The sequence below is a fragment of the Takifugu flavidus genome, chromosome 13 (genome assembly GCF_003711565.1).
Source record: "Takifugu flavidus isolate HTHZ2018 chromosome 13, ASM371156v2, whole genome shotgun sequence".
NCBI classification, from domain to species: domain Eukaryota; kingdom Metazoa; phylum Chordata; class Actinopteri; order Tetraodontiformes; family Tetraodontidae; genus Takifugu; species Takifugu flavidus.
The window spans coordinates 3,334,613-3,355,550 of record NC_079532.1 but is presented as its reverse complement, the minus strand read 5'-3'; the positions used below and the strand labels follow the sequence as shown (position 1 = coordinate 3,355,550).

Here is a 20,938-nt window from a genome sequence, read left to right as displayed (position 1 = left end):
TACACAACACGTGCACATTCAGTCCGAACTCATGTTTGTGGTGCTGAAATCAGTCGCAGTATTCCCCTCTCACGATTCAGATGATTGCTGTCGAAGTCCCTGCATTTTTCTGTCCTTTCTCCAGCATTTATGACCCTCTTCACTCCTCTTCTCTCCATCCATAAGTCTCTCCCACACACTCACCTTTGCTCAGTTCCAATCAGCTAAATGAACTCTTCTGTCATTTATCGTCCCAGTGTTCAACCAACACACACACACACGCACACGCACACACACACACACACACACACACTGATACCTGGCAGCCTTGAGTTGTCTGGCTTTTCAAGCTATTACATCACTTCCACTCCACCCTGACATTTTTCTGATGCTTTTATCTTTTGCAGCTGTGCTTTGTTTTTTGCAGATACTTGATGGTGGAAATGCAACAGTAAATAATTTTTCACACTTGGTCAAAATCAAAACTGATCAACACTTTGAGTCAATGATCCGGTCTGGACCAACGGTGATAAATAGAGCCCCCTAGCGGTCACAGTTGCTCAGCACAGGTTTATTTCTGCTGCGTTTGATATTCAGAGTGGTGGATTTTAAAGATTGCAAGATCAGCCCGCCAATCCACAAAGATAACACAGAACACTTTTACTGCACATTTATACTGAAAAGAATCAGAAAAGCAAATCTATCTGTACGATTCTGTACTCCCTGAAGCACGTTTGAAGTGACCAGATTTCATAATTTTGGCAAATCTTTTGTTTTGGAGCTGCAGAAGTGGGATGGAACCATCCAGGCAGGATAAATGCCTCTGTGATGTCTCATCTCCCCCCCCCCCCCCCCCCCACTCGAGACCCTTGTTGTTGCCAGTGTCACCACTGTTATGATCCCATGAGGAATGAAACTTCAGCCATTTTTAAACACTAGATTAGGGCTGTGTCCTCAAACGCTCGTATCTGCACCCGGACAGCAAAAATGTGAACGCCTGTGTGTCAGTTACAGCAGTAATTATGATAAAGGGCCCAATATAAACAGACAAATAAGCACCTTTGATGAAGTGGCTGAGTCACAACAGGGAGGTCTTTGATTTTCCCTGGAAACTACATCAGTTACTCAAACTGTAGTTTGACTGAAAAGATTTTAGCTTAGCGTTCCAAACCGCAAAACTTTTTTTCACTGCTGTTTCTTTGGTGTCTTCTTTTTCCTGGATGTCCCATTCTTTGATAAAACATTCTCGCTCCATTTGGTCTGTAGCGAAGCTCGGTCAGGTGCTTCCCATAGGTCAAACACCTCAAGTACAGTAGATTATGGCTCACAGAGTTGGCTTCACTCTGGTGACTCTTCTGTCCTGCTAACCTATTCTGGAGGTTAGTCAGAAGTCACAAGTGTAGTTATAGTATTGTGAAAAATTCTGCCATTTGAACCACAGCCGCAGAGTTCTCGCTCAGGTTTCAAGAGTCCAGCGTAGGAGCCTGACATCTTCACTCTCGGTGTGGGTTAGTCAAGGCCGTGACCTCTTGATTATAACGCAACTAGGGCTCATTTTCTGACCGTTTTCAGAACTGATGCTCTGATGCATGTCCCCTTTAGAGTAATGCTCAGACTGTTAGGCTAAATGCTTACAACGAAGAAAGCCTTGGCTAACAATGTTTAATGCTATAACACAATAGACCAGGGGGTTGTCCTAGAGAGAGAATGGCAGTCAAAAACTAGAGGGCAGAAAAAGACCTGGGAGTCTTTTTGAGAGCCTAGATTTACAACAGGGGATGAACAACAACCTGGTGAAGATTGGAGAGGAGGTCCAGACTTTCATGCTGCCCTGTGAACGCACAGGTTTGTTTGACAGACAGCTATAATCATCCCACCTCCTTCTGCGCCACTCTGCCTCTACAGCAGCTTCTCTTCTAGGAATAATTAGGCACCACTTCAGTTAATCTTGCTGTTATGGAAACTAAAAACAAATTTTGGGATGTTTTGCTTCATACTAAAAGAGGAAGCAGACTATTTTTGAGCCCCGAGAGAGCCGATCTCACGAGTTAACGCCCTTTCACCCAAGTGTGAACCATCAAAACCCACCTTCAAACTTACCCCCTGCGTGTCTGAAAAAATACGACCAACAACAACACCTCCACTAAAATGTGACGAGCATCGGTCTTATATAGCTTTTACACATTTTAGGCCATCATTAATATACCATCACTATCCAATTTCTGGATTAATCTGATTATTCAAGTGTTAATATACATCATCATCTGATAGGCCTGATCAGATAACAGCAGTTATCAAATTAGAACTCAGATTAACACACTCGGACTTCTGGTGTCAAGCGTGGAGTCTATTTTGCAAGTCTGTCCAAGAGGAGGCAACAGACGGAGCGTCTCTCCTTTATCAGGTGGGTAAAGGAGCTTTTGACACCAGTGTAGGACATTAGAAACAACCCTACATTAGGTAAGATGGCCGCTCCAGCCCATGCAAAAATATAGCACGTGTTAGCTTCTTCTTCGTCTTCTTCACCCCAAACTCATGAGGCTAAATGGAGACTCTAAATGACACCTTTCAGTGTGTGTGTGTCAGCATCATCAACCCGTCAGACACAAACGTTAAACATGCTTTAACAAGACAGTCCCTCAACCAGAGATATCTATAACACAACATGTGGCCACAGTCCCCAGAGGGTTGCATAACGCTTCCTCCCAAGCGAGTCTGACCAGCTCGCACTGTAACATGTCAATCCAGAGACGTGCCGGAGCTAAAAATGTCCCCGTCTCTCTGTTGCACAATTAATGGGAGCATCCTTGACAAAGTTCTTTTCTCCTTTTTTTAAAGTGAATTTGAAAGAGCAAACCTTGCTCGCACAGGTTTTCATTATTCTCTATCTAAATGTGAGAAGGTTGAATGGTGATGAAGTTTTCCTGGCGTTAACTTCCTGTCGCGACTCTGGTGAAGCTGATAAAAAAATAAGGTCTATTAATAAGCACGTAGTGCATGTGGCAACATTTTTCTGTTTTTGAAAAGGAAAGAAAAGTGCAACTGAAACCCGACATGGTTCTCACCCAGCGGTTAGAGTGTGTCCATTATGTCTGATCCTGGAGGCCATTTCAGCAGATCCCACAAAGAGTTTGTCAGTTCTCCGCACAGGAGCCTGAAACGATCCCAGCGTGACCCCAGAGGAAGCAACATGATCAAATCATCAGATTTCTCTTATTCGGAGACATCTCCAGAGATTTTTGGATAACCTCTGGACAAAAGGGACACGAGTTTGTGGAATATCAGTGGAGCATTCAAAGTTTTGGCGTGTTTGTTTTGCGAAAAGTTACGAAAGATTATGCTGCGTGTTTGCGCGCGCGCGCGTGTGTGTGTGGGGGTTGTCACATGATAAACCCATTCGTCTTCTGATGAGAGGCATCCTCAGGCCGGTCCAACTTGGGGAAATTTCGAACACGAACCGCCGTGCGCGACGCGCATTCCTTGCAGCCTGCGCGGCCGAGTTATGGCAGGAATGCGGGGTTGACTCTTATTCTTTTTTTTTTTTTTTTTCTTGGATAGCCGGACGGCCTTTTTCTCAGAAGTCCGCGCCCCGAGTGGAGCTCGTTGGAGCGGAGCGGCTGAAGTGATGAGGAGAGGAGTGGCACGTTTCGCTTCTGACGCGCTTCGGTCGCCGCTCCTCCCCCGTCAAGCGCAGGAGGGGGAAAGTTTCCCCTTCGTCTGATGGAGCGACAGTTGATCGGAAACTGCAGAGAGAAGAAACAAAGCCTTAACTTCATGAGCATAAATAAGTTTGGCCATGAGAGCGTCCAGCTAGAAGGGGCACGATGAAGCCGCTGCTGCGCGTCGGCGTCCCGCTGTGGTCTCTGCTGATCTCCAGCTCTCTGCTTAAGGTACGACCCCTCCAGAAGTCACATTCTACTTACACTTTACACCGGAGACATTTAAAATGTTTGTTCACTGGATGAAGGACTGGTTTGAAAGGGAAAGTCGGGGTTTTCTGAGGTGGGCGCGACTGCACCTGTTGGGCACGGAAACATTCTGAAAGTTAAAAAAAAAAGTGAGGAAAAATAGAAAATGATGGGTGACATACAGGAGGTTTTTTTTCCCAGGAATATCCAGAAAATGATGAATGAAACATTTCCCATTTTGGTCAGGAACGTCAGAATCCAGCGAACATCCAGCAGCCAGAACCCACCTGTCCGGGATCCACTGGGTCCAGAGAGTGAGAGAGACAGGAGGGGATAGAGGTTGAGACTGGCATGTGGGGATGTGTGTGGTCAACACAAAGGGGTCGGGAATGCAGCTTAGTGTCTCTGTCTCCCCTGCAGCTGCAGTTTAAGACGACTTTAGCGTCCATCAGGCTGCAACTTAGATATGATTTGAGCGCCCCCCCCCCCCCCCCCCAAAAAAAAAGGGAAAATCTGTGAAATAATGAGAGGAAGAGGCCGACAAACTCCACTCACGTTCCACTCACCGGTCTCACATGGCGAACCTGTTTTTCTTTTTAACAGAATTCAGCAGGTCATTATTCACACCCCCACCGAGATGAGCTATAATTGCACAAAAGGTGTGACAATTTAATCGGAAAGTGCATAGTCTAAAATTCAGAAGAACCATTCACCCTCTTCTGGTGGCGTCTTTATCTGCTGCTAACCACGACCCTTGAGTAGGAGAATATTCTGTTTACTGCTTTAGTTTCACATCCTGCAGAGATTAAACTGAAATCTATAGCTGCATATCCAACTATCTATCTTCAACTATCTATCTATATACATCTATTGGCGGATCTATAGATATATCTACAGATAGATAGATGTAGACATTGACTTCCTTATGGTTAATGAAAAGGTTTGAACACCAGAACAGTGTTCAAAAAGAGAGGAAGTTTCAGAGAGGAAGTGAAAAGGCAGCGGCCCGTGAATGCTGTCGAGCAGCTTCTTTGGGGAAAAAGAGTCATGCTGAGACTAGATGCATGCGATTGCGGCAACATTGCAGCTGTTTCGTGACTGGGAAGGTAAATTTAAACTGTGAAAAGTCACACTGGTGAACCATTACCGCGACGTGTTAATTATCAGTGATGAAACCGGGAAGAGGAATCGATGCTGACTCGGCGTTTTGTCGGTGAAATCAGATGAGCACCTGCCACTTTTGGGTTCTCGACCTCAGGTCTCCAGGATGTTATGGTTTTGTCTTCTTATTTCATATGCAAGAGAGGAAGATCATATCATGTCAATATTGGCCAACACAATAGAGACTCGTTAAGGAAAATGTGGTTTTAACTCCAATGGAATATTCAAAGTTCCTCCTGTTAATGTTGAATACAATTTGTTGCTGTCGGAGTTGTCGGCTCACTGCGCACGTCTCCAAGTCCCTTAAAAATAATTAGTTTAATATGAAATTTCCACTTGAATTGTGAACTGTGGCCGAAGGTCAGTATGCTAGCATTAGCATGCACTTCCGTGTTATAGTATATATATTATATATGACCACAGACATTATGGGCGAAGCTGTTTCTCAGATTTTAGGAAGAATCCGATGTTTGTATCAGTGTGGACTTTTGAGAACAAAGGTTTACTACAGGTACCAAGGAAGTTGATGGTTTTCAAAAAGGGAAGTATTGCTGTTTGCTTCTCTGAATGGAAATTTATTAGATATTCACAGTACACAAGCCGCCACAAAACAAAACTTTATTGTTCAGTTTCGTAAACCAAATTCATTCTAACTATCATATTACTTCAATTATCCTCTGGTAGAGTGGATCATTTACAAAACATCGTGGTAAAACAGCTGTCTGTTATACCCATTTTTGCTGAACCGCTAACGTCATAGCAGTCTTGTTGGCTGATTGTTCCACATCCCTGCTGCTGCTGTATCGTGCCGACTTTGTCACATTTGAATGCAAAAATAAACAGGACAACACTCAGCCGTGTATCAACATACCGCATCCCCCCCCCCCCCCCCTTCCCGACCCAGTTATCTGTGGGGCGAAACTTGGGACCGGGTCATGTGATGTTCACAAACAGTTCGAAGAAACGGCCCATCTGTAGGCTGACCGTGATGCACTTTGTTTTTGCATTGCAGATATGCCGTGACGTACGTCAAATCGGGAAAAAACTCCCATTCTTCTCCGAATTAAAACTCAAAAGCCACCAGTCGAGTCATCCTTTGTGGAATGCCGCCCCCTCCGCCCACTCCTGACAAGCCTGTGTCAAGACAGTCCAGTTTCAAATTAACAGCCCCAAACATGTTGCCTTCGACCTGGTTTTGCATAGCATGTGCACAAGGGATTACAAAGAGTCACAGTTCCCAGTGCATGTAAATGAGACACAGACTTGTCTCTCGTCCTCAAAGGCCTCATTGTCGGCAGATTGCCCTCACTCACCGCTGGGCGAATCACAAGCAACTGCTGGCTAGCATAGCAAGCAATGTCCACTACCGCCTGTGGCTGGTCACGACAAAGCTACACAGACTCAAGCTTTGAGTGGTTTTACAGCTTTGAATGGAAAAGAGAATACATTTGCCCTGGTTGTCCTTCCTCATGCATCAGTCACACTCATGCAATCAGCCTAAATAGCATTAGCATGTTCAAACGCATGCACATTTTCCGCACGTTGCAGGGTGAGCAGCAACAGGAGCGGGATTTACTGTGCGAGACCATTGTTTCACAGCGGGTATCTGCAGTCATCAGCTCACTTAAGCCGGCACAGCATTGGAGACTGTTGTGCGTTGCTCATTTCCATAGTCTCTGATGTGGTGTGTGATAGCGGCAGCAGGACTGTGGCGTGGGAGGCTGATGGGCTACTGTACCTGGAGACCAGCGCAGTCATACAGTAGCTAACGGCCTTCAGCATTTCCTGTTTCCTCGGTATGTCACAGGAGAGAGACGGTTGTGTTTTGTTTATGGATTTCTGGGCTAATTTTCGTCAGCAGAGTGGGAGAATAAAACCCCAGACAATTACTCATGTTTGGTACAAAACATAATGATTAAAATTTGTACTTCAAGCTTGTTTGTATTAAAGACCTTTTTGTTGGCAGATCGTATGTATAGGCAGCTACAGTGCTAACTGTTAATCGTGTATGTACAGACAGTCTGGGATTGTATAATAGCTGCTAGCTTATTTGACTACAAAAGCAGGAGATCATCATTGCAGAACACCTCTGTCCCCAAATAACTTGTTAGAGGGTGGAAAATATTACTATCAGCGGAGGAAGACAGTGAGTTCCCATATCAAGACCCATGCAGAGGTGGTTAGCGCTCAAAACAAGCCTTTGCCTGTGTAAAAACCCTAACCGTAACCCACGATGCACTGCAGCAGGAAGTAAGAAATGCTGACGTAAGAAATGCCCTGGCACAATTTCTCAGTAAGAAAATGACTTCATTGATGTGTGTTTAGGCACCATCCATCCATCCATCCATCCATCCATCCATCCATCCATCCATCCATCCATCCATCCATCCATCCATCCATCCATCCATCCATCCATCCATCCATCCATCCATCCATCCATCTTTATTAGCATTCCAGTGGTGCTGGAGTCCTTTCTGGCAGTCACGAGAACATTAAGGATTGTTCCCTGACAGGCAGTCAGGGAACATACAGTCCGTGAAGTGTTGATTTATCAGCAGCTGGCACGTGGCTCCCATCTTCCTTTATATGACTGGAATGGCTTCAGAAGTCTGAAAGACGGTGCGTTGATTAACTCAGGAGTCCTTGATGGTCCCCGCACATGTTATCAGTCCGAGGGTGGGCTCCGGAAATGCCAGGAAGTTATGTTAGAACAGAAACAAAGAGTGAGTCCATCACCCAGTTCCGAGGCAATGAACTGAACATAGAAGGAGAAGGAGGTGCTCAGAATTGCATAAGAACTCAAAAATGGAGCAGAGGATAGAGTTATTCACTTTATATATGACCTTTTCCCACCTGAACAAATCCAGCATGTACAAAAGTAGGAACTTTGAATGATTCTATATTGACCAGGCAGCAAAATAAGCATGCACGAATGAGCTGAATCAAAGACCTGCATTGCAATGATATGTCACTTAAACATTCTTTAATGGCGATAAAGATACCTTGAGACCGATGTAATATATCTTTCTATTGTAGATATGCTGATTTGTGTTTAGTCCTCTCCAGAAAAAGATCCAAATTTTGAACGCAGTCTGATTTAAAGGAAGAAAGCGGGAGCGATGTAATGCCAAGAGCGGAGATGCGATGTTCCAGATGGAATGATTTGCACACAGGAAGAGCGAACCTTACATTACACCATATGAATGGACTCCAACCATGTCATGCACGAATTATGAGAAGATTAGCCAAGATTTCGAGATTCAACATTTTAGCCCTATGGCCACATAACAGCTTTCGACTAGCTGTCCGCTATAGTGACCAATATGTGTGAATGGACTAAAAGAAATCCGATAAGGGGACTGAAGCAGGTCACCCAGGATGTATTGAGCATCACATTTCTGATATTTATGGAACGGCGCCTGATCTAGTTATTCCAATTATTCGGATCGTAGGAATTGTAATGTGATAATCTAATGCGCTGCGTTTACATGCACGTGAGAAACGCGACAGTCAAAAACCTCCGGATTCCATGCTTCAGTCCGATTATGGGACTTCATCCAGAGTAGTGACGCTGGGCAGAAGAGAAGAAACTTTGTAAACTTTCCGCAGCTGCACGCCACATTTGCTGGCTTCCTCTTCCCACCCACGTGGTGACTCCATCGTTACCGTTTTCTAGTTTGGGGGAGAAATTCAGGTGTGTTAACTTGATTTGTCATCATCTAATTATGGCTGTTATCTGGCACATCGCATCTATATTCCGATAACTCCAGAAATCGGATCAGGAGCAGATTTTCCTGGTCCCCCGTCAGGTGGGGAGGTGGGCTGGTCCTTGAGCAAACAGCCTTAAGGTGGCACTGATTGTTTTGTGGCGTGGGTGTTATTGTGGAGGAAGGAACTGCTGGGCGTTATCAGAGGAGCGAGCTGTTGGGAATAAAGGCGACTGGGACGGAGGCGGGCTTGATGTAATGTTTATATAGTAGCCAGTACAGACATTTCCTCCTCCTCCTCCTGCAGACGGGCCCAATGAGAGGGCACAGATACAGCACACGGGGTCAGAGGGGTCGCTGGCCGAGTCGCGGCCAAGTATGTTTCACAATCAACGTAATATATTCGTCCTCAAGCGTAAGAAAATAGATAAATAGATAACAATAAATCGCAGTCCTTATCTGAAGTGGAGAGGTTCGAGACTGGGGACTTGAGTTATTTCTGTTCTTTGAGTCAATGCCAAGGCGTAATGGCTCGAGACTTTGTTTTGTTTATTTACTCAGGAGAAATGAAGTGATCCTCAGGAAGAGAGCCAAAGTAAATAAAACATTTGAGAAGCCGCAGTCCTAGCAGCTGAAGTCAACATCAATATTCTTATAAAAGCACAAAATTGGGAGAAAGGGGAATCTTATTGTGACACCCTGGTATGTGAGCGTTGACGCTAACGTGTGGAGGATAAAGAGGCCGTGGGGTTGGACAGTTTCACACCTGGAACCGGCTGTTTGGCTGCAGCAGATTACAAAAATCTGTAAATTTTGACTTTTTTAGCACTTAAAAAGACTTTTGGGTCCTCTCACAGCTGCATATTTCCCTGAAAGTTGCAGCGATTTAAAACCCTTTTTAATTGGTGATGTATTCTTTGAGGAAGTAGGAAGCATGTGGATATCTAAAGAACAGAATGTCCCCCTTTTTTTAGCTTGTGATGTAATGCAGGCGTAAAGATGTTTTCCAGAAATAATTAAGACAATGGAATGAGAAATAAAAAGCAGCTCAAATGATTTGTGGCACTTTAAAGATTGTTCTGGTCCCCCATCTTCAGAATCCCGCTCATCACTTTAAAATGCTTTTCCACTCACATAAAAATGTGCACGAGATTGCCTGAATGTGCAGTGTAGCACGTAAACAGGCAGATCCTCAGGAGTCTCAAACCTGTGGGGCTCTCCTCTGTGCTGTGGAAGGGTTTCATTAGGCGGGGAAAAAAGAGTGGGCTGGAATTCCCTCGAGGAGTGAAAGGAAGGGAAGGGTTTCTGTCCACTGGGACGGGGGTTCAAAGCGACCGGAGTTCTTCACTTTGGGGAATTTTAGGTGGGCAAGACTGAGAAAAATCAGTCGTTTTGGGTGTTTTCACACACAGAGCCGAGAGACAGAGAGTAGAGAAATGCCACAAAAGTGAATCAGCTGGTGAGATGCTGTTCCCATGTCAGAAATTATCTATGCAAATCCCAGTTAGACTGACGCTCGGGCCAAACAAGGTGGCCGAACGGCGCTCAAAACGACCTTCACATGGCTGTTGATCGGAACGCCTGCTCGGCCCAACCTTAGCAGCCATTCCCAGGTGGAGCCTGACGTCCGATGTGGTTAATCGTTGATGTAGACTCGGCTGGGGAAGGGGAATTTGTGCGATGATGCCATGGGTTTAATGGTTAGCCATGCGATAAAGCCGCACACAGGCGGCGTGTCAGCGAGCGACGATGGATGTTAAAAGTTTGGCTAATGAGTAATGTGGGATCTAAGCCTCACGATACAGAGGATGACCAAGGTCCAGCGCCGTCGATGGAGGCCGCAGAGAGCGCATATGAGAGATGGCAGAGGCTGACGTTTTTATGAGTAGATAAACGACATAATTCTGCTCATTGCATCTCCTGAGGCCACAGGTTTTATAACGAGGACGAAACCCTCATTTTCAACAAATATCACCAGCGTAACTTTTCAGTTCACTTAATAAATAAACCTGTTAACTACAGGTTAAACATGCCCAGTTTTGACCCCATTTCCTCAAATACACTTGGCAAAAATTTAAATATTAGAAGAACACAGAGGCTTTCACAGAGCTGAAAAAGTGGTTAATCGTTGCTAAATGTTGATGCTAAATTTACTGACTTCCTGTTGCTGAGTTTATATATGTTGCGTTTAATTATATATAAAACTCACTGCTGACCTCTACTGGTGTAAAAAACACATTGTTTTCTCTCCCCCATCACCAGATATGCCAGGCACAGTGTGACAGCAGTAAGTTCACTTTGTCTTCTATACTTCCATTCTGTCAATACATTTTTGTATATGAATTTAATCTGATCTTCGATATTATTTATTGGCATAGTTATTTGGTGCTTTTTTTGTGAAATTCTCTCTGTTACAACTACCAGATGACTGCAACAGCACTCAGACAGGGGCTTGGACCACAGCAGCAATGCCAACACTAACAGCTGCAGAAACAGCAACACAAACTGGAACAATGGCATCAGCAATACCGACCACGGTAGGAACATTCACTCCTGGACCAGCCTCTGAAAACGGGACCACGTCTCTCCACACAACGATGCGTAAGTCCGATGAAGTCATATGTTCTACCGGCTTTTGGTTGGACAGCGAACCTCGAAATGCACCCCTGATATTTCAGGATTGCCCCCTTTTTTAACCAGAACCAGAAGCAGTCACAAATCTCCAAGTGACTCACTTCACGACGTCGTCGGCGACTCTCAACTGGACCAAACCCGCAGGGGGGCAGTCTTTCAAAGTCCAGTGGACCGATGGAATCAACAACTGGACTGAAAATACGACGGCGCTGTCTCACACCATCCACAGCCTGACACCTGGGGTCCAGTACAACGTAACCGTCTCTGCTGTGGCGGCTGATGGTTGGACTGAAGGAAAAGGACAGACTGTGTCACTGCATACAAGTGAGAGTTCAGGGTTCTGCTGCAGGAGAGAGATTCATGTTTTTAAAGGCGTTTTTTAAAGGCGCATTGTCTGCGGTGACAAGTAATTGCCTCTTTCGATAGCTTACACGTACCCGTATGGGCCTCTGTCGTGGCATCGTGACCCTTGTATCGTCCCTTACGTTTGCAGAACCGGCTGTGGTCGGGAACCTGACCGTCACCAATGTCATGACCTCGTCCCTGTCTCTGAGCTGGGCAGAACCAGAGGGAAACGCCACCTTGTACACAATCCGCGTGGCTGGAGAAGGAGAGAACATAGAAAACACCACCACTGAAACCTCCTTCGTCATTAAAAAGCTGACACCTGGATCCCAGTACAACATCAGTGTAGCCGCAGTTGCAGTACATCCCTCAAATGAAGGAGAAAGAGCCTCCACGAGTACCTTCACACGTAAGTTCAGGTCGATTGGACCTACAGTTAGGTCTACACTGTCCACTTATAAGCACTATATAATGCCTTCACTGCATAGGACCCGAGAAGCCTGGAAACATCGAGTTGACGGAGCGAGGGACTGTCAGCCTGAGCATCCGCTGGCCATTGCCGAGAGGGAAGTTTCAGCACTTTCTGGTCGACGTCAACGAGACGGGTTCGGGAAGTGTTTATAAGAATGCAACGACGGCGAACGCGGCCAGCATTACTGGTTTAGGTCCCGGGAGGAGCTATGCTATCACGGTGACGTCTGTAGCTGGAAGCTTCGAGGAGACTTCTGAACAGTATGAGTTTGCCACCAGTAAGTTCCCCATTCTGGGCTGGGAGCTGTTGGATGTTAGCTAATAACTGTTAAATTTGCTGTATGAATGGCAACAAATAAATCAACCGTCTGCTCTGTTTTACCTGGTTTATTCAAGGAACAGTCATGGTAAATGCATACTTACCTGTTATTCCCAGGCCCGACCCCTCCTGGTTCCATCATGGTCAGTCTGAAGACAAACTCTTCGCTCCTTCTGGAGTGGGCAACTCCTGCTCTGATGGAAGGGGCGCAAACCCTCAGTTACAATGTCACGTATCAATCAGACGGCAAGGAAATGCAAACCATCACCACTTCTGTCAACCGTACAGAACTGTTCAATCTGTCCTCTGGAACTCTTTACAATATAACTTTAATAACAGTCGGAATCCAAAATTTGCACAGCACAGCTGTTCATTATTCAGATTTTACCCGTAAGTAACTTTCTAAAAAACAAACAAACACACGCACACCAAAGGATACATATTCATATCTACAGGCAATAATCTATTTTTCTTTCTTTCTTCTTTCCTGCTGTATTTTTTTTAGGACCAAACCCTGTTTTAAATCTTGTGGCTATTCCTAAATCTATCTCCTCCCTGGAGGTGAAGTGGTCCTACCCACAGGGAGCCCAGGCAAGCTACACATACTTTGTTTCATTACCACAGTTTAACACAACAGTTAGCACCAACAGCACTGAGATCCACAACTTGGATCCAGGAACCTGTTACAATATCACAGTGAAGACCGTCGTAGCGCCACAAAGTGAATCTACGGAGGAGAAGACGCATGCTTGCACAAGTAAGACCTGAGATTCTCAACACGTACATATACTTTCTTCCATCGTGGTCTCTACACTTCTAGAACGCTCCGCTCTTCTTTCCACAGTGCCCCGAGCAGTGAGCAACCTCACGGTGAAGGCCGTGAATATGACGGCCATTCAGCTGACTTGGCTCAGACAACCAGACTACAAAGGCCACTACTCCTACCTGGTGGTTGCACGACAGGCCGGCACCAAGGTTCAGAATGACACAACCGCCTATGAGAACTACACCTTCTCCAATCTGACCCCGGGAGCCTTGTACTATTTTGAGGTGTTCACGGTCGCGGACGGGGTCCGGTCCGAAGTAACGATGATATCGATCGACACGAGTAAGACGAGACTTTTTGTTGCTGACTAAAGTTCAGGCTCGAAACGGCGCGGCGGGCAGTTGAACTTTCGTAACATCTGGTGCGACATGTTTCTACAGAACCTGCTCCGGCCACTAATGTCACAGTCACAGGAAGCACCACCAACCTCTCTGTGAGCTGGAGAGCTCCGCCCGAGCAGGTGGTCTCCTACGCCGTCCTCGTCTTCCGAGACAATCAGCTGCAAGTGTCCAACAAGAGCCTGGACAACAGGACCACAAACACAGTGGTTACAGACCTTGTACCAGGGGTTTATTACTGTGTGGTGGTCGTCACCAAGAGTAAAACCCAGGAAACCAACAGTTCGGAAGTTTGCAGAGCAACTGGTGAGTTGGAGCTGAGTCGTGATTGAGAACCTGTCGTCGTTTCTTATGAAGCTGCATCCGTTTTATGCAATTATTTACTGAGGAAAGGTCTTTTTTCTCACTTTCTCAGTTCCAAATCCTCCTGGATCCATCGTTGTAATGTCTAAGACTATCAACTCCATCAATATTTCATGGCCGCTCCCACAATACATGGACCACAAACAGTATAACTTCACTGTATCCAGCGTTATTGGCAATTTTATCACCGAAAACAGCTGGTTCCTCTTGGACAATCTACAGTCTGGAACTCTTTACAACATCTCTGTTGCTACAGTGGGAGTGTGTAACTATAAAAGCACACCTGTGGTTGCTAGTAGCTACACCAGTAAGTTTGATTAACAGAGGAGGAATTTATGATCCTTTTACCTGGATTTAACTGTATAGTTTTGATTATTAACAGCGCAAATGTTCGTATGTGTCTCATTTTCTCAGAACCGCATCCCGTGCACAACCTGACAGCGACAGAAGTCACCACAAACACTGTGACCCTGACGTGGGAGCAGCTGGAGAGCAAACCCAGCTACTTGTATCTGGTGCAGCCAGCCAATGACTCCGTTTTTTGGTCTACGACGGTCAATATTACCACAGTCACTATCACTGGACTCACCCCAGGGAGTAGATACAACTTCACTGTCACCTCACAGACGGCGGATGGTACTCAGGCCCTTCAGGTCTCACGGTCCTTCTACACACGTACGTGTGTTTGACATGCTAAGGCTGACCCCAAACTCAATGAGAAAAACATTGTAAATATGGGGGATTGTTGTTAATGAGTGTCATTGATCCGCTTTAACAGATCCTGACAGGGTTCATCCCAGCGTCTCCACCGTCTCCAACAGCTCACTCCTGGTGTCATGGAGAACACCTCAGGGCGGAGTGGAGCATTATCTCGTTCGCTTAAACAGCAGTTTCTCACAGGATGAGCAGTTGGTGACCCTGAACAACACCTCCACAAACCATGTGTTTGGGGACCTGTCCGCCGGACGGCTTTACTCCGTCCAGGTAACCGTGTGCAGTGGACCCTGCAACGCCTCCTCTGGAATTGTGTCCAATGCCACGTGTAAGTCTGGTTATTTTCTGTAGGTTTGGTGGTGGACGCACTATCCTTTCTTTCTTTCTAATGTTGCAGAAGTAATGATTGGCATACTTATCAATGAATTTAGATTTTTAAGTAATAACTTTGTGATGTCACTCTGCCCCCGCAGTCCCGAACCCTCCCGGACCTTTACACATCCCGGCCAAGACAAACAACTCCATTGACGTAAAGTGGCAAGAAGCTCCTCTGATGACCAAGGGATCATTCCACTATCGCGTGTCCATCACCGCACCTGAGGGAGGAGTCAATGTCCCCGGAACCATCACCAACCATACCTTTACTTCCCTGCTCTCCGGGACGTCCTACAACCTAACTGTCCTAACAGTGGGCGCCTTGGGCTTTGAGAGCGAGAAGGTCCAGATCTATACGGTCAACACCAGTAAGAGCTTTGTTCCTGTGTCACAACAAAAATGTTTTAGCTAAATTGTGGATTTGGATTTTCACCTCCCGCCTCTCTTCTCTCGCACAACCAGGACCTTTCAGCGTGAACAATCTGAGTCTTTCTTCAGTGGGATTGAATCAGACCACATTGGTGTGGGATCATCCTGATGAGTACAAGGAGAGCTACCGTTACAATGTGACGTGGAAAAGCTCTGAGAACGTCTCCAGTGTCCAGACTCGGGAAAAGACATACAATATCTCTGACCTGGTTCCTGGCAGTCGGTATCAATTCTTCGTCACCACAGAGACTTTTGATGGAACCCAGGCTGATTCCCAGTCGATTTCCAACTGCACAGGTTTGGTCATCACAGAGATCATCGATCCTTTTGACTTTATGGTCATCGTATTGAAACTTTTATCTCACCACAGATGCCAGCCCGGTGTCCTGGCTACAATGCAACAGTCCAAACACACCAGACGCCACTCTCCTCGTGTCCTGGGCCAGTCCCAGAGGCCAGTACGATGCCTTCGAGGTCAACGTAAATGACGATAAAATCAACAGGTCCATCAACACCTGCTGTAGCCACAACGTGTCCAACCTTCAACATCACACCGTCTATCACCTGACAGTGAGGACTCAGAGCTGTGGACGACCCAGCATCTCTGTGTCTCGGAAGTGCAGGACCGGCATCACCAGTAGGACTTTAAACATCCCTAATGATAGATTTTTTTCCTCATTCAGGTCTTTATCTGTCTCTCTGTTCTGTTTCTCTTCAAAGATCCACCAAGTCTCCAGGGCAATGAGAAGCTGGTGCAGGTGAGCGAGAAGACAGACAAAAAGTTCTCCATCCAGATTGACTCCCGTTTGCTGAACGACACCAATGGGCCGATCACACATGTTGGTGCGCTGTTGACCCATGATACCCCTGGTAAGATTCCCCCCTAGTTTATTCTAACTCTATTGAATCATCCTTATGCTCTTCCTGAATCCCATCACCAGGGTCAGGTTAGGGGCGTCCCAATTCTCTGTAAGGTGAAGGAGAAGGACTATGCAGCCTTTGAAACCAACACAAACCAAACCCTTACCAAGCCCTTTGTTTCTGCTGATGTAGCAGCTGGCTATGGCGTTAGATGACATAGGGGTAGTTAAATGTTTTCCTTTCTCCCCTTTATTACACTGCTTTGGGGGTTAGATAAAGGGGAAGTGGTAAAAAGAAATGGAATTCAGCCTTACAGTCTGCAGTGGTGTCAGTAATGTTCAACTGTATTTTGTTTTCAGATAACTCCGCTGACTGGAGGATGTATTTGGGGAAGACTTATGCTGAGTGGAAAGAGTCGAAAGCTCAAGCGTACCTGGCAACAGTGATGAGCATCTCCGACTTGCGCGGTGCACAGACCAATTATACCTTACATGTGGGCGACGAATCCAAATGGGAGAATTACACTAACGGTCCCCTCGATCCTGGGGGAATATACCAGTAAGAGATTACAACTGTGGGGCTCATTTGTGTGTTTAAGTCAGTCGGGACAGTCTGCATCTGTTACAAATAAGATGAATATGTTCATCTGTTGAACGTCTGCGTTTGATCCGCGCAGTTTTGCTGTTGTGGTTTTCACTGATCTGGTCCTGGAGAACAATGTGGTGAATGGGGTAGCATCCTTGGTTTCCTCGACAAGCTTCTCTCAAGTGGACCTCATTGGAAACGCGGGTACAATGCACAGATGTCTTTAAACCCACTGTTGTTGTGAATAAATCTTAACCATGTTTTTAAAAACTCATTTAGCGATTGGCATTGCTATTGGAGTGACACTGGGGTTTGTTTTGGTGTTCTTCATCATCCTGATAGGCTTCATCATCTACTGGAGGAGGTGTGTGACTGACGCCGCTCCTGAACTTTGATATAATGATGCCGATATGCAGCTAAACCCGTTATTTATATACCTGCAGGTTATCCAGTAAAGAAGAGGTGGACATTCAGATTCATTCCATGAGGTGACATTTCTAATTTAACAACAGTAAAACAAACACAACAAACTTCTTTAACTGTAGCCCACTGTAGCTTTTTTTCTTGTTTGTTTTTTTTGGCAGAGCCAAAGTGTAAGTATAAATGCATTAAATTACACTAATACACATGTGCAGGGATTAAAGGAAAGGGTAGCCGAGATGTACAGAAAAGACCGTATCGAGTCTTTGACATAAAATAAAATAATTAATCAAGAGGACAGCACAATGACCTCTGAACTATGGTGTGCATGCAGAAGCATGGCGGTCCGGATGGAGGACTATGAGGTTTACTACAGGAAGCAGAAAGCCGACTCCAACTGTGGCTTTGCTGAAGAATTTGAGGTGAATCCCTGACTTAAACCTCATTCGACTTCATCAATGGCCATTTGTAGCATCGTCATTTTATTTCCTACTCTTAAATCTAAAGGACCTGAAGCCTGTTGGCACGGATCAGCCAAAAGGCGTCGCCCTGACCTTGGAGAATAAGCCCAAGAACCGCTACAACAACGTGCTCCCCTGTGAGTTAACTGAGCTTCTTCAGTCCACCTCATTCGCAGCAGCCCGCCTCATTCGTCGCCCGTCATGCTGTAGATCACCGTTTTCATTACATTCACCTTGTTTGTCGCCTCAGATGACTCTTCTAGAGTGAAACTCTCAATTATCCATGGCAATCCATATGATGACTACATCAATGCTAACTACATTCCGGTGCGTACTGACACTCCTCAGAGCTGCTCGCAGTCATTGCTTCATCATCAGTAAATATCATAACAACTGCTTTTCCTGTTGCTTTCCATCAGGCTCATTCAGCAAATTCAAATGTCATTTTCAACATTGTTGTGTGAGACCCTCCTGGGGGGGGGGAGAATGATGGCTGTGCTGTTTTATTTGGCAGGGTTACAACTCCAAGAAGGAGTTCATTGCAGCTCAGGGTCCTCTGCCCTCTACGGTCAAAGATTTCTGGAGAATGATCTGGGAGAAGAATGTGCAGACTCTGGTCATGCTGACACGCTGCAACGAGCAAGGACGAGTGAGTGGCAGCACAAACACAACATCTCAACGACAGAGCTCTTCCATGTGTGAACTCAAAATGTTGTTTCAGATCAAATGTGAGCAGTACTGGGACTTTGGCACGAAGCACTTTGAAAACATCAATGTGACAGCAGTTTCTGACATACCACTGGAAGACTGGACCATCAGGGACTTTGATATTAAAAATGTAAGTGGTCATTTGCTAAGGAAAATCCCTCTGGGTGGCGCAGTGCGTTTTCTGGCCGCCAGGTGGCATCGTTTCGTGGAAGCTGCAGCTAATTTCTGCTGAAAAATATCAATGAACTGTTTGAGTATTCTTCCCACAAATTGCCGTTTCGATGCCACAGCTATTTTGGAAAGCAGAGTGAATGTAAAACAGGATAATCCAAACATGTGTGGCATCTTTTTAACTTCTGAGTTCACATCTTTGTTTTGCTTGAGCTGATTATTGATTATAGACTATAAAAACAAATATGTTATGTTATTTTACATCCTTTATTATAATTGCAATGTGTTTTATTATCCTGTTTTCTTCATTATCTTTATATTGGCAGAGAAAATATATGACTTTCTAGACAAATCATTGTTGTTAGTCCTTCACATAGAATTTAGGTATATCAAGGCCCAAACATCCCGTTCTCAGTCCATCTGTCTGCAGCTTTCCTCTTCATCCCAAAGTCCTGGAGGCATCTGAACAGTGTGAATTCAGCCAATCAGACATGTGCAACACCGTTGACCCCCTTCCAAAGTAGATCAGATGCCCAAAATGCCCAGAAGCGTTTTCCTGGTTTACGTGTTGTCTAGGCCACAGCATGTCTGCAGTTTGATAACAACCACGGCCTCCCGAAACTGATATGTGGATGTTGCTCAGGTGAAAACAGCAGAGACCCGCTCAGTGCGTCAGTTCCACTTCACGGCCTGGCCAGATCACGGGGTACCAGAAACCACCGAGCTCCTGATCAACTTCAGACATCTGGTCAGAGAGCATATGGACCAGTACTCCAGACACTCTCCTACTGTGGTACACTGCAGGTCTGCTGCACACACGCACGCACACATGCACGCAGATAGGTATAATGCATTGAAACCACATCTTAACTCTCAGAAAGTCCTTTTAAGTTGTGAGGACAAGCCAAAATGTCCTCACTTCCCAAAAATGTCCTCACTTTGCTAGTAGATTGCAGATATTGATAGCCTGTAGCGAATACAGTAACAAACACACACACATGCACACCTTTAATTCAGATAAAATGTTAAATGTTGGTGTTTCTGTCCCGTCAGTGCTGGTGTCGGGCGCACGGGGACCTTCATAGCCATGGACCGTCTGATTTTCCAGATCGAAAGGGAAAACATTGTGGACATTTATGGCATTGTCCACGACCTGCGCATGCACCGGTCCCTCATGGTGCAGACAGAGGTGGGTCACAGACAGCGCTTATCTCACGACACCAGTGCTCGGTGGGCTAATGCGCTTGGCTTTTCCGCAGGATCAATACGTGTTCCTAAACCAGTGCGCCTTGGACATCATCAGGTCCAGAACCGGAACCAATGTGGATCTCATTTACCAGAACACGGCAGCTCTTTCCATTTACGAGAACATAGAACCACACAAGAATTACTACAGGTACCCGGACGCGTAGACCCAAGAAACCGCTCAAGTCTTCTTGTGCCAACGTCTGTGAAGGGAACGCAGGTTGTGCTGTATAAACTCTGTAAACCTGCTTTGGTTGCGTATATATATAAATATTGTCCATTCAAACTTTTATTCTGTGGTATTTATTTCTTGAATATTTGCTAGAGGAAGTGGTTGATTGACTTTTTGACCAAATCTATGTTACTTTTGAAATGTCACTGTGTATAAACTGTTCATTAATGCTGTTGTTTTGTGTTGGTTCTCCCTGTTTACTACTGGACTCGGATATTTTGCTCAGGTAATATGTTGGATGCAGTAAATTTATTACAGTTATGTCTTAAAATCTATTTTTTTAGAAGCATTGAATTGCCTTGCTCATAAGTGCTGGGGTAGAAACGATGTGCCTTCACCGATATGCAGCCGTCTGTGTTCTGCATCCTCCATTATCATGTTATAGGACTCCAGCTCAGACTGTCACACCTCTTTTTGCACCCAGCCAACATAAACTGTGCCATACTTTTGTAATTCTGGTCTTGTTGTTGGTTCTAGTCACTTTAGTATTCGTATGCACTGTAGCAAATAATGCACTTAATGTGTCCATCTTCCTACCCCGTCTATATATTTTTTTTAAAATAACTTATAGACTCTTTGGCCAGTGTAGAGTTTAAATGGGACATTTTTCCTATTTGACCCATGATTGAGTGTAATAGATTCATTGTTGATACTTGTGATTGAAGCATGAAGAGCTCAGGAAATGT

General features: G+C 45.4%; 1 protein-coding gene across 1 annotated transcript; it reads left to right on the top strand.

The window, feature by feature from the left end:
- Positions 1 to 3,667: 3,667 nt before the first annotated feature.
- Positions 3,668 to 20,805, top strand: LOC130535716 (receptor-type tyrosine-protein phosphatase eta-like). Its single transcript, XM_057050920.1, has 29 exons — positions 3,668 to 3,869; positions 11,018 to 11,042; positions 11,180 to 11,356; positions 11,456 to 11,713; positions 11,883 to 12,143; positions 12,223 to 12,483; positions 12,642 to 12,914; positions 13,030 to 13,281; positions 13,369 to 13,632; positions 13,731 to 13,994; positions 14,104 to 14,358; positions 14,466 to 14,726; positions 14,830 to 15,093; positions 15,239 to 15,508; positions 15,603 to 15,866; positions 15,940 to 16,206; positions 16,290 to 16,439; positions 16,790 to 16,988; positions 17,107 to 17,219; positions 17,295 to 17,379; positions 17,459 to 17,503; positions 17,770 to 17,857; positions 17,943 to 18,033; positions 18,147 to 18,223; positions 18,411 to 18,545; positions 18,618 to 18,734; positions 19,419 to 19,579; positions 19,829 to 19,964; positions 20,035 to 20,805. The coding sequence occupies exons 1-29, from the start codon at positions 3,804 to 3,806 to the stop codon at positions 20,185 to 20,187; spliced, it is 5,232 nt and encodes a 1,743-aa protein (XP_056906900.1). The 5' UTR covers positions 3,668 to 3,803; the 3' UTR covers positions 20,188 to 20,805.
- The last annotated feature ends 133 nt before the right edge of the window (positions 20,806 to 20,938 follow it).

Coding starts and splice junctions, on each gene's coding strand:
- LOC130535716 (XM_057050920.1), top strand. CDS start 3,804: ATGAAGCCGCTGCTGCGCGTCGGCGTCCCGCTGTGGTCTCTGCTGATC. Junction 11,357..11,455: donor GTCTCTCCACACAACGATGC/GTAAGTCCGATG, acceptor TTTTTTAACCAG/AACCAGAAGCAGTCACAAAT. Junction 13,995..14,103: donor GGAAGTTTGCAGAGCAACTG/GTGAGTTGGAGC, acceptor TCACTTTCTCAG/TTCCAAATCCTCCTGGATCC.